Source organism: Octopus sinensis, unplaced genomic scaffold, assembly GCF_006345805.1.
Source record: "Octopus sinensis unplaced genomic scaffold, ASM634580v1 Contig13273, whole genome shotgun sequence".
In the NCBI taxonomy this organism is placed as follows: Eukaryota; Metazoa; Mollusca; class Cephalopoda; order Octopoda; family Octopodidae; genus Octopus; species Octopus sinensis.
In genome coordinates this window covers 32,501-46,794 of record NW_021832865.1, presented here as the reverse complement: position 1 = coordinate 46,794, position 14,294 = coordinate 32,501, and the positions used below count along the sequence as shown (strand labels likewise).

The 14,294-nt window shown below is 43.9% G+C and overlaps 2 protein-coding genes across 2 annotated transcripts in view; both read right to left on the bottom strand.

The window, feature by feature from the left end:
- LOC115229623 (protein mono-ADP-ribosyltransferase PARP14-like) overlaps positions 1 to 1,043 on the bottom strand; it is a gene marked incomplete at its 3' end in the record, with an annotated part of 47,590 nt that extends 46,547 nt beyond the window's left edge. The window contains exon 1 of the mRNA XM_029799949.2: positions 364 to 1,043. Coding sequence (XP_029655809.1) covers positions 364 to 625 — 262 coding nt within the window. The remainder of the gene's footprint in view (positions 1 to 363) is intronic.
- A 399-nt stretch (positions 1,044 to 1,442) lies between these two features.
- The window catches only part of LOC115229622, a 43,091-nt gene continuing 30,239 nt past the window's right edge, over positions 1,443 to 14,294 (bottom strand). The window contains exon 6 of the mRNA XM_036499273.1: positions 1,443 to 1,896. The gene's annotated coding sequence lies outside the window, so the exon portion shown is untranslated. The remainder of the gene's footprint in view (positions 1,897 to 14,294) is intronic.

Sequence of the window (14,294 nt, the reverse complement as noted above, 5' to 3'; positions counted from 1 at the left end):
AAATATATTTTTATAAAACGTATAACTAGATATCAAAAAGTATAAAAATGAATGAACAATATATAATAAGTAAAAAATGTGTGATGGTGATGTTCATTTACACCTGGTTACCCCCCCCATATATATATATATATATATATATATATATATATATATGTATGTATGTATATACAATGAGCTTCTTTCAGTTTCTATCAACGAAACCCACTCCCAAGGCTTTGGCCAACTATTGACCTATAATAGAAGACACTTGTCCAAAATGCTGAGTAGGATTGAACTTGAAACCACATGGTCAGGAAGCAAGCCTCTCAACCACACTTGGATCTAAAAGAAACATGAACTATAAAAAATGGTATTACTCACCTTTCTGCACAATGGCTGCCGCAATTCCTCCCTTATGATCCAATTTACCATTTGCAGCATTAACAATAGCATCTGTGTCCAGAGTCGTGATGTCATCTTCCTTCAACACTATTTCACAGTTTTTATACACAAAATTTAGTATTCCGTCTGTTTCACTTCCTAAATCTGAATTTAAAGATATTATACTCTCAGATTTCTTCTGCATTTCACACAAGAAAGTGTTTCCTTCTTCACTCTGCAGAAATTCTCGAAATCTAAACATTTCTAATTTCACTTCTTGTGAGCTGGTATCCTTTCTTAAATTTTCTATAAATGTTTCCAGTTTTTTAATTTGCTCTTGTGTTCCTTCCAGGTGTAACTTATAATCTTTGAGACACACATTCTTAATTTTATTTTTCGCACCAAAGTCATTGATTTCTTGTTCTTTGAACTCTTAAGAAAGAGGAAATGTTCAAGAGGCATCAATATATAAGATTCATAAGTTAAAGATTGCTTAAAGTTAGCAATTTTGTTTTTTATAGCATTAACTACAGCATCAATAGCAACAATAGAATTTTCTCCAATAAAATGGAAATCTGGAAACTCTTCTTTTAGTTTTTCAACAAATGTCAGCCACTTTCCATAATTTGGAGTATCCTTAATTTTATCAATAAAATTCAATGTATTGGCAACAAAAGTTTGTTTCAGAATTATTTCCAAAAGTGAAAGATGTGTTTTATCACTTGCATAAGTATTACTGAATCACCATCACCCGTTTCCCATGAACCAATACAATTCTTGTTCCTCAGTTTGTCATCAAGATATTCTTTCACTGGTTTTTTATTTATGATCATTCCAGTATTTAAGGCAAACACAATTCAGATTTAACCATTGATTGAAGAATTTTATACATACTATTTTGACAATTAGCTACTTTGGAATACTGGCATTCAAAAACAACTTTGTTACCATGAATTCTGACTTGTAGACCTTCAAATTGTCTTTCTGCCTGCTCAAAAAATCTGTGACCAGATAGAATACGTCTTTCATGAATATTTAAATTAAACTCACATTTCCTTCTAAAAGTATCCAAAAGTCTGTTTTTCATTTTAATCACGTTACTTTTATTAAATCCCAAAATATTAGCTTGGAAATTTCGGTTATCAAAATAAAAATACACCTTATCCTCTTCACTTTTAAATGTTCTAGCAACTTCTTCAAAAATATCGGTTGGAACATCAATAATTTCAACAATAATGGAATTTAATAACTCTTCCAAACGTTGTTCAATTTGCTTCAAATTTCCTTCAGAATAACTTAATTTCAGTTTATTAAACTTGGAATCTTTCCAAATTACTTCAGCCCATCTCATTAATTGGTCATTAACTATGATTTTATGTTTCTGTAAGAAAGTCAGATGGAACTTGGAAGGTAGTAAATAGTCATGGACTTGCTGGCTTGAAATGGTATTTTCTTCACATGGTTCCCAGAACGGTTGAACATCTAACTCCACATTTTGCAGTATATGATCTCTGCTACAAACGTCCAGCACAACTAAAATTATGAAAAAGTAAAAAGATAAAATCATTTCGTTGGTGAGGGATTAGGGGTGAGCTGGGGAGTTCAGTGGGTAAATACAGGAAATTATTTGAAGACAAAGTAATATCATCATCATCATCATCATCATTTAGCGTCCGTTTTCCATGCTAGCATGGGTTGGACGGTTTAACTGGGGTCTGTGAAGCCGGAGGGCTTCATCAGGCCCAGTCAGATTTGGCAGTGTTTCTACGGCTGGATGCCCTTCCTAACGCCAACCACTCCGCGAGTGTAGTGGGTGTTTTTTACGTGCCACCTGCACAGGTGCCAGACAGAGCTGGCGAACGGCCACGAACGGATGGTGTTTTTACGTGTCACCGGCACGGGGCCAGGCAATGCTGGCAACGGACACGAACGGATGGTGCTTTTACATGCCACCGACACGGGGCCAGACAGAGCTGGCAAATGGCCATGAACGGACGGTGCTTTTACGTGTCACCGGCACGGGGGCCAGCTGAGGCTGGCAACGAACACGAACGGATGGTGCTTTTACGTGCCACCGACACGGGGCCAGACAGAGCTGGCAAACGGCCACGAACGGACGGTGCTTTTACATGTCACCGGCACAGGGCCAGGCGAGGCTGGCAACGAACACGAACGGATGGTGCTTTTACGTGCCACCGACACGGGGGCCAGACAGAGCTGGCAAACGGCCACGAGCGAATGGTGCTTTTACGTATCACCGACACGGGTGCCAGACGAGGCTGACAGTGGACACGAACAGATGGGTCACTTAACCCCTGCTTTCTGATATATGATTTGATTTTTATTGTTCTCACTGGTCTTGCCGGGTCTTCTGACGCACAGCATACTTCCATAGGTCTCGGTCTCTGGTCATTTCCTTGGTGAGACCTAGAGTTCGAAGGTCGTGCTTCACCACCTCGACCCAGGTTTTCCTGGGTCTACCTCTTCCACAGGTCCCCTCAACTGCCAGGGTGTGGCACTTTTTCACACACCTATCTTCATCCAATCTCGCCACATGACCATACCAGCGCAATCGTCTCTCTTGCACACAACATCTGATGCCTCTTAGGTCCAACTTTTCTCTCAAGGTACTTACACTCTGTCGACTATGAACACTGACATTACACATCCAACGGAGCATACTAGCTTCATTTCTCGCGAGCTTACGCATGTCCTCAGCAGTCACGGCCCATGTTTCACTGCCATGTAGCATGGCTGTTCGTACACATGCATCATACAGTCTGCCTTTTACTCTGAGCGAGAGGCCTTTAGTCACCAACAGAGGTAAGAGCTCCCTAAACTTTGCTCAGGCTATTCTTACTCTAGCCGTTACACTTTCAGCACACCCACCCCCACTACTGACTTGGTCACCAAGATAACGGAAGCTATCAACTACTTCTAATTTTTCCCCCTGGAAAGTGACGGAAGTTGTTTTCTGCAGATTTTCAGAGGTTAATGCTCCCGAGCATCTGCCACATACAAAAACCATCTTCCTAGTTAGCCTTCCTATGACATTGCTGCACCTCTTATGTGTCCATAGCTTACACTTGGTGCATCTTATAGAGTTCTACCTACACCTTTTCTACAGATCGAGCAGAGCCATCTACCTGAAGGCGTTTGTGATTTGTCTACCTTCCTACTTATTACGACTTTGGTTTTAGCTAGGTTGACTCTAAGGCCCTTCGATTCTAAACCATGCTTCCACACCTGAAACTTCTTCTCCAGTTCTGATAATGACTCAGCAATTAGAGCAAGGTCATCAGCATAGAGGAGCTCCCAGGGGCATCCTGTCTTGAATTCCTCCGTTATTGCCTGGAGGACTATGATAAATAGGAGGGGGCTGAGGACTGAACCTTGATGGACCCCTACCTCTACCCGGAATTCTTCACTGTACTCATTGCCAACCCTCACCTTACTAGCAGCATCCCTGTACATGGCTTGCACAGCTCTCACTAACCATTCATCTATTCCTAGTTTCCTCATTGACCACCAGATGAGGGATCGGGGGACCCTGTCGAAGGCTTTCTCCATGTCAACAAAAGCCAGGTACAGGGGCTTATCTTTGGCTAGGTATTTCTCCTGCAGCTGCCTTACCAGGAATATAGCATCAGTGGTACTTTTCCCTGGCACGAACCAAACTGCATCTCATCTAAACTAACTCTCTCTCTAATTAGTTGGCTTATGACCCTCTCTGTAACCTTCATCACCTGATCCAACAGCTTGATACCTCTGTAATTATTTGTATCTAGGGCATCACCTTTACCTTTGTAGCAGTTGACTATTATGCTGCTACACCAGTCATTGGGTATGACTCCTTCATGTATCACCTGATTAACTATACAGGTGACTAGGCTATAGCCGACGCTACCAGATATTTTGAGCATCTCTGCAGTGATACCTGATGGGCTGGGGCTTTCCCTGTCTTCATGCTTCTAATTGCCTTAGCTACCATGGAACTATCAACCCTGATAGCTGGTCCCTCTGTTGGGTCAACGTTCAGCAGACTCTCTTTATCCCATTCATTTTCTTTATTCAGTAACCTTTCATAGTGGCGTCTCCAAGCCTCTCTCTTTGCATTCTCGTTTAGCGCAAGTGAACCATCTTCCATGCGAACACACTTCTCTCCTACCACATCACAATTCTCTCTCACATACTGTCTTGCAACGCGAAACACCTCCAGTCTTTGGTCCTCACGGCGCAGAACATTGGCAAATTTTTTCTTATCTGCTTCCCCTCTGGCTAGATAGACCTGTCTCCTAGCTTCCCTTTTTGCAGTCTGATACAATTCCCTGCTACCCCCATTCTTCCAGTGCTTCCAAGTCTGTCTCTTTTCTCTAATAGCCCTGTCTACAACACTGTTCCACCACCACGTTACCTTGGGACGAGAGGGGACTTTGCACCAGCCACAGATCTGGTCTGTGGCTCTCAGCAGGTTGTCCCTTAGAAACGTCCAGTTGCCCTCTACCCCATGTGATACTCTATCCCCTTCTACTTCGTCAAAGGCTTCAAGTAACATGTCTCTAAATCTCTGTCCATTCGCAGGATCCTTAAGCTTCCAGATCCTTCTTCTCCATGTTGGTCGTCTTCTGGTTGTCCTCCTACTCCTGATCCTAAAGTCACTAACTACCAGTCTATGTTGTGGGGTACATTCTTCGCCTGGGAAGGTTTTGGCATTTATAAGTAGCCATCTCTCCCTTTGCCTGGCAAGGATGTAGTCAATTTGGCTGGTATGTTGGCCCGATCGGTAGGTGACTAGGTGGCTGGTAGGTTTCCTGAAGTTAGTGTTACAAATCATAAGATTATTTGCATCGCAGAACTCCAGCAGCCTGGTTCCCTCCTCGTTGCGGGAACCAGAGCCATAGCCTCCATGTACGCCATGGAAGCCCCCAGCATGTCGTCCAACGTGACCATTGAAGTCACCAGCCACAAAGAGAAGGTCTCTGTCGTTCGTCAACGAGGTAGTCTGCAGTAGAGTGTCATAGAATCGGCCTTTCTGTCCATCAGGTAACCCCGACTGAGGAGCATAGGCTGATATAATGGTTGCTAAACTATGATGAAGCGCTAATCTAATCTTAAGTATTCTGTCGCATACTCTGATTACCTCAATTACTTTATCTACCCATTTCTCAGCAATAAGTATACCCACGCCTCCAACCCCGTCAGTGTTCCCTGCCCAGAAAATCTTTTCCTGTGTTCCTTGCCTGTGAGGAACCTAGCAGAACCTCCTCTCCACCTTACTTCTTGCATGCAACATATATCCACACACCTCCGTTCAAGCATCTCAACTATCTCGCCAGACCTACCTTTCAGTGTGCCAACGTTGAGGGTGCCAACCCTGAGGGTGTGGGAAGTATGGGCCCTAGAGACCCTGCGTCGGTGGACAGTAGCTTCATGTACCTGAAAAGAAAGCTCACATTTGGCAGAATTCATGAGCAAGTAATACAGTAGCCTTCAATTCAACCTGCATAACACTACCCATTCATATTTTGCACTGTATGATCATTACCTTACCTAGGTCGAAACTAGGGGTAGGGATGGTGAAGGAGCATACTAATATGTTATTAGTATAATACATTAGCAAACAGAAAAATATAACCAACATTTAACACATACTAAGTAAACACTATCTCTATTAATTATAATAAATACAAGAAACATCACTGGAATTTTGGTATCAAATTTTGGCACAGGGCCAGCAATTTCAGGAGAGTGGCTAAGTCAATTACATCAACCCCAGTGCTTAACTGGTACTTATTTTATTGACCATAAACATCACTGGAATTTTGGTTTCAAATTTTGGCACAAGACCAGCAATTTCAGGAGAGTGGCTAAGTCAATTACCTCAACCCCAGTGCTCAACTGGTACTTATTTTATTGACCATAAACATCACTGGAATTTTGGTTTCAAATTTTGGCACAAGGCCAGCAATTTCAGGAGAGTGGCTAAGTCAATTACCTCAACCCTAGTGCTCAACTGGTACTTATTTTATTGACCATAAACATCACTGGAATTTTGGTTTCAAATTTTGGCACAAGATCAGCAATTTCGGGAGAGTGGCTAAGTCAATTACATCAACCCCAGTGCTCAAATGGTACTTATTTTATTGACCATAAACATCACTGGAATTTTGGTTTCAAATTTTGGCACAAGGCCAGCAATTTCAGGAGAGTGGCTAAGTCAATTACATCAACCCCAGTGCTCAGCTGGTACTTATTTTATTGACCATAAACATCACTGGAATTTTGGTTTCAAATTTTGGCACAAGATCAGCAATTTCAGGAGAGTGGCTAAGTCAATTACATCAACCCCAGTGCTCAGCTGGTACTTATTTTATTGACCATAAACATCACTGGAATTTTGGTTTCAAATTGTGGCACAAGGCCAGCAATTTCAGGAGAGTGGCTAAGTCAATTACCTCAACCCCAGTGCTCAACTGGTACTTATTTTATTGACCATAAACATCACTGGAATTTTGGTTTCAAATTTTGGCACAAGGCCAGCAATTTCAGGAGAGTGGCTAAGTCAATTACATCAACCCCAGTGCTCAACTGGTACTTATTTTATTGACCATAAACATCACTGGAATTTTGCTTTCAAATTTTGGCACAAGGCCAGCAATTTCAGGAGTGTGGCTAAGTCAATTACATCAACCCCAGTGCTCAACTGGTACTTATTTTATTGACCATAAACATCACTGGAATTTTGGTTTCAAATTTTGGCACAAGGCCAGCAATTTCAGGAGAGTGGCTAAGTCAATTACATCAACCCCAGTGCACAACTGGTACTTATTTAATTGGTAATTAGATTAGCAATCAAGAGCTGATCCTTTGTTTCCTGGCTCCTTTTACTGTACCCGTTCTGTTTAATGGGTAGCAGCCCACTTTTTCCCAAGCATCTGTACAGTTCAGCAGCCAAATTACCTGACATTAGTTTCCACGTGAGCAGAAAGCATGTTATTGTTCTAAAGTTGGATGCAACATTTCCCTTTCCAGGATCCTTGGCACATAACAATGTCTTTCCCTTTGTCTTCCAGCTGGGTACTGCACCTTCCTGCGAGCACTCATCTAGCTGTTGCACTCTCCTTTGATGGATCCCTCTCAGCTTCTTCATCCAATAATCTGGGACCCCATCCAGTCCTGGCTCTTCCATTTGGGAATTTTCTTAACTGCTTTTTTATCATTTCTGTAGTTATTTTTATGTCTTTTTTGCCTTCTATATTTCTTAACCTATCTTGGATTTCATGCAGCCACTCTGCTTCATTATTATCATCTGCAGATTGGTCCCAGATCCCTCTCCAGAATGCCCTACTTTCCTCTGCTTCTGGTATCATTGTTATGTGTAATTGCCCATCCAGTTCCTGAAACAGTTACTTCTCATATGCTTCTAACAATCTGTTCTGCTTGAATTATTTTCTTCTATCTTTCCTGTTTTGCTTTGATTGCTCCAATTCTTTGTTTCATTTCTTCCAATATCTCATCATACAATTTATCTCTTATTCCATCTGTCCTTTCCAGCATCATTCTTATACTTTCATTCTGCAATTCCCCTCTTCTCAATCTATCAACTTGTCCTAAATGACTTTGTTCCTTACAAATTCCTCTACACCAGAACGGTTCTTTACGTTCTGTTTGTTCTTTCCTTTTCTATCCAAGTCTATCTGCAGCAACAGTTGCTGCACCCCAAATAATCTTGTGAGTTTCAGTGATATTTCTCGTATGGAACAGCCCAAGAACTGAATTTATCTTTATGGTTTCAACCTTGATCTTGCATTGGTCAATGTACCTCAGATTATGGAGGGAAGGGTCTTGATCCTGGTCTTCTCAAATATATCCTCTCTACATCTTGTTGGTCATCACCGTATTCTTGTGATACAGCTCTTCCTATTACTTCTGCTTAATTTGTGGAGAATGCATTTACATTTACACTTTGTTCTACATCTTCACTGCCGTTATTTCTTTCTCTGTTCTCACTGGGCACGTTATCTGTTGGTGAAGGATTATTTCTCCTTTCTACTTTTCTTTTTATCTCTTCAATTTCCATGTCCGTTAACCACCTTTTTGCTCTAATTGCTCTTGCCTGGTCGGCTAACAATTGCTCACTTGTTTCGAAGAGTCCTATCTCATTCCATTTGGCTCTCATTCATTGTCAGAATCCCCTTCTGTTGGGTTTGTTCCTGATCCAGCATTCAATTTGATTTCGTGTACAAGCAATCTCTGGACTAAAATAGCATAGATTTTGTGTTTATCTTGTTTCAGTCATGCTAATCTGACCAGATATAGAAAGACAGGCAATTTTTGGTTCACCTTTTCTACAACCTCCCCGGCCTCCAGGTGAGTGGTGCCCTCTCCAAATGGAACTGCTCAGACACCCATGCAGCAACTGAATTTTACCACTGTCTTGGGCGGCAAGGAGACGATTTTATATCCAGCATGGCCACCTACGTGCAGGTCGCTCACTACATGCTTCCAACCTGTAAGGTCTGCTTGCTTCACCACCTTCCCTTCACTGTTGGACTTCCGAATAAAAATAAAATAAAAATATACTGAAAATGAATACATATATAATATATACTAAGAATAAAGATACATATATACTGAAAATAAAATAAATAAATAAATATATGTATAATATATATATATATATATCGCAGCAAGTTCTTAAAAATTTATCTTACTATTTTTATTCGTTGTTACTACGTTTATTCATACATTGATAACTTGATTCGTCTTACCCATCTCACTCACTACGAAAATTTAACCTTTTAGGCTACTTTCAAGCCTTCGCCATAACTTGATTTATCTTTCCTATCTCTCTCTCTACGAAATTTAACCTTAGGCTACCTCAAGCCGTAATCCGTCTTTTCCCATCTTTCCGCCATTGGCGGTGCCCCCCCCCCACCACCACCACCACCAATACCGATGAACACTGTTCTCACCCCCACCACCAATACCGGTGAACACTGTTCTCACCGCCACCACCAATACCGGTGAACACTGTTCTCACCCCCACCACCAATACCAGTATACCCTGTTCTCACCATCTACACCGGATACGCCCTACTCATCTACACCGGATACGCCCTACTCCCTCCTCCTCCCCCCACTACCCCTTCTCCTCATATGCTTTCACTGTGAAAAGACAAGCTGCTAGCGCCATAGCTCATCAACTGCCCACCGATCTTACGCTTCCTCCTGACACTGCCTCAATCCGACCATCCCTTTTAGTACCCTCCCACCTCGTAATATCCTACGTTTTTATTTCTTACGAACCTACACCAACCCTTCCTGCCATCGTTCCTCCTTACCCCAACCTTCCCCACTGGTTGCTCCCCTATATTACCCGCCTCAACTGGACCCCCCCCTCCCCAACTCAACTCTAGAATATCTGTATTTCTTTCCTCTACCTAATTACATTACTCAGTGACGATAACGAATGTCCACTGCTAACACCAGCTCCTGCCCACGGCGTGGTCAGGTTGGAAGAGAGATCAAAAGAAAAATACCACGAAAACTATCACCACCACAACAACCCTCCTCTTCTCAGGCGCCGAATCCCCCCCGTCCCCCCCCCCACATCTCCTTCCCAGTTTTCAGAGTTGGCACTATCAATGTTGGTACATTGACAGGCAAGTCTAGTGAGATTGTAGAGATGCTAGAGAGAAGACAGGTTGATGTATGCTGCATACAAGAGGTAAGATGGAGAGATGCTTCGGCTAGGGTCCTCACGGGCAAGGCACTTAGGTACAAACTCTACTGGCAAGGTAACGCGGAAGGTGTAGGGGGTGTAGGCATTCTCCTTGCGGAGGAATGGGTGGATAAGGTCATAGAGGTTGTCAGGGTTTGTGATAGAGTGCTTAAGCTCAGGTTGGTCCTACAGAGTGGCACAGCTATGATTATCTCAGCCTATGCCCCACAAGCGGGACTACCAAATGATCAGAAGGACAACTTTTATGATACCCTTCTGCAGGCTACTTCAAAGACTAGTAACAAGGACCTCATCTTTGTAGGTGGAGATTTTAATGGGCATGTTGGGCGGGAATCGGGTATCTTCACTGGGGTACATGGTGGCTATGGTATTGGCACCAGAAATGATGAGGGAACTAGACTGCTGGAATTCTGTGATGCATGTAACCTTTCAATCTGCAACACTAACTTCAAGAAGCCAGTCTGCCACCTTATAACTTATCAGTCAGGAGACTCCGCTAGCCAAATAGACTTCATCCTCACCAGACAACGGGATGCAGGGTTGCTCTTGAATACAAAGACCCTCCCGGTGAAGAATGTATCCCTCAGCATAGACTAATCATCAGTGACTTTAAGCTTGAGGCCAGAAGGACTCCAAGAAACAAACCAATCCAGAAAAGAAGGATTTGGAGGCTAAAGAACCCTTCGCATGGTCAGAAATTTAGGGACATACTCATCAAGAAATTTGATGAGAGGGAGGAGGAGCTTCAGACGTCAGACATAGAAGGTAGCTGGGAATTCCTACGGGACAGCTTGTTGAGTGCCACAGACCAAGTCTGTGGATGGTGCAAAGTCCCTTCCAGACCTAGAATTACGTGGTGGTGGAATAGTGCAGTAGATAAAGCCATCTGTGAAAAGAGACGGGCCTGGAAAGCCTGGAAGGATGGGGGCAGCAGGGAACTGTACCGGATAGCCAAAAGGGAGGCTGGGCGGCTGGTATACATTGCCAAAGATGTAGCAGAAAAGAAGAAGTTTGCCAATGTCCAGCGTCGCGAGGATCAAAGAGCTGAAGTATTTCGGATTGCCAGACAGTGTGTCAGAGAAAATAGCGATGTTATAGGAGAGAAATGTGTCCGCATGGATGATGGGGCACTTGCTTTTACTACTAGTGAAAAGAAAGAGGCTTGGAGAAGCCATTATGAAAGACTGCTGAATGAGGAGAATGAATGGGAGGAGGAGAGCCTGCCAAATGTTGACCCAGTAGAGGGACCAGCTACCCGAATAGATAGCTCCCTTGTAGATAAGGCAATTAAGGATATGAAACCAGGCAAAGCCCCTGGCCTATCAGGAATCACTGCTGAGATGCTTAAAACAGCTGGCTATGTGGGCTATGCCATAGTCACCCGCATTGTAAACCAGGTAGTTCACAATGGAGTCATACCCAATGACTGGTGCAGCAGCACCATAGTCAACTGCTACAAGGGTAAGGGTGATGCTCTAGATAGAAATAACTACAGAGGTATCAAACTGTTGGACCAGGTGATGAAGGTCTCAGAGAAGGTCATAACCAATCTCATTAGGGAGAGAATTTGTTTAGATGAAATGCAGTTCGGTTTTGTACCAGGTAGAAGCACCACTGATGCTATATTCCTGGTCCGACAACTGCAGGAGAAGTACCTAGCTAAAGATAAACCCCTCTACATAGCTTTTGTAGACTTGGAGAAAGCCTTTGACAGGGTTCCCCATTCCCTTATCTGGTGGTCGATGCGGAAACTGGAGATTGAAGAATGGCTAATAAGGGCTGTACAGGCTCTATACAGAGAGGCTGTCAGCAAGGTTAGGATTGGCAACGAATATAGTGAAGAATTCCGGGTAGAAGTAGGTGTGCACCAGGGCTCAGCCCTCAGTCCCCTTTTATTCATCATAGTCCTTCAGGCAATAACAGAGGAATTCAAAACGGGATGCCCCTGGGAGCTCCTCTATGCCGATGACCTAGCTCTCATAGCAGAATCACTACCGGAACTAGAAGAGAAATTTCGGGTGTGGAAGCAAGGGTTGGAATCAAAGGGCCTTAGAATAAATGTAGCAAAGACCAAAGTATTAGTAAGCAGCAAGAGGTACTCAGCACACATCCCCTCGGGTAGGTGGCCCTGCTCAACCTGTAGGAAAGGTACAGTAGAAACTCCATAAGATGCACCCAATGTAAGTTATGGACACATAAGAGGTGCAGCAACATTAAAGGGAAATTAACAGATAAGATAGCTTTCATGTGCGGCAGATGCACAGGGACAATAGACACAACAGACACTCAGAAAACAGATTCCATCACACTCCAGGGAGAGAAACTAGAAGTAGTTGATAGTTTCCGCTACCTGGGAGACCAAGTTAGTAGCGGAGGTGGATGCACAGAGAGTATCACCACTAGAATACGAATAGCCTGGGCAAAGTTCAGAAAGCTCCTACCCCTACTGGCAACAAAAGGTCTCTTCCTCAGAGCAAAAGGTAGATTGTATGATGCATGTGTGCGAACTGCCATGCTTCACGGTAATGAAACATGGGCTGTGACTGCAGAAGACATGCGTAGACTTGAAAGAAATGAAGCTAGCATGATCCGCTGGATGTGTAGTGTCAGTGTGCACGCAAAACAGAGTGTAAGTATCCTGAGAGAAATGCTGGATATAAGAAGCATCAGATGTGGTGTGCAAGAGCGACGCTTGCGATGGTATGGTCATGTGCTGCGGATGGATGAAGAGAGATGTGTGAAGAAGTGCCACTCCCAAACAGTTGAAGGTATCAGGGGGAGAGGTAGACCCAGGAAGACATGGGATGAGGTGGTCAAGCATGACCTCAGAGCATTGGGCCTCACTGAGGCAATGGCGAAGGACCGAGATCTCTGGAGATATGCTGTGACTACAAAGACCCGGGCTGCTTTCTGCAGCAATTCCACATACCCCCTACCCATTCTAAGTACCCCGGATCCCCAAAGTACCCTGGATCCCCAAAGTACCCCGATCCCCAAAGTACCCCGGACCTCGTTGCCCCCGTGCCGCTGACACGTTAAAATGCTCGAACCGATCGTGACGATGCCGGACCCTCCGGCCCCTGTGCAGGTGGCACGTAAAAAGCACCCAATCCACTCACGGAGTGGTTGGCGTTAGGAAGGGCATCCAGCCGTAGAAACTCTGCCAGATTCAGACTGGAGCCTGGAGCGGCCCCTGGCTTCCCAGACCCGGTCGAACCGTCCAACCCGTGCTAGCGCGGAAAGCGGACGTTAAACGATGATGATGATGATGATGATATATATATATATATACACATAGATATTGGGGGAAAAAATCAGCACACATCGAACAGAGGTCAGCAATGCCTGTCCAGAGCTGTAGGTCTAATAAGGCTTGCACGACACCTCATAGACCCTCTCCATTTTATTGACATTATCCAGAGACAAGCTGGAGCAATATGTCTGATCCCAATATGCACCACAGGCTAGGGATGTGGGAATGCAATGATCTCTAGCACAAACCAAATATCCTCAAAATGTCCAATGCCGTTCCCTGCATATCTGGTTTCATATCAAAGTGACCTTCTTCTAGAGACATGCTTCAATAGAAGCTGAGGGGCACCTCACTCCCAGTGGTTTGTCAGCACGCCAGACACCATCCCAGAAATTCTGCATACGTGGTCTATTGCATTAGGTTCATCCGACTTTTCAGCAGGTCTTGTTTGTAATGTTGCTGGGTTTCTAGCAACCGTCCTCACCAGGATATTCTGGTGGGTGTGCCAGTTTAGTTGCCGACAGCCCAACCATGCAACATGTTTTACTGGATTCCATGTTACCAGTAGCACTTATGAGAACCTCATAAGTGACCTGACATATATATATAAATACATATGTACATATGTCCATATATATATATATATAAGGAACCATTCAAGTGTGATATATTACCGGCGTCGCCTTACTGGCACTTGAACCTCGTGCTGGTAGGGTGCCAAGAGCACCATCCGAGCGTGATCGTTGCCAGAGCAGACAACTGGCTTCTGTGCCGGTGGCACGTAAAAAGCACCCACTACACTCTCGTAGTGGTTGGCATTAGGAAGGGCATCCTGCTGTAGAGACTCTGCCAAATCAAGATTGGAGCCTGGTGCAGCCATCTGGTTCGTCAGCCCTCAGTCAAAATTGTCCAACCCATGCTAGCATGGAAAGT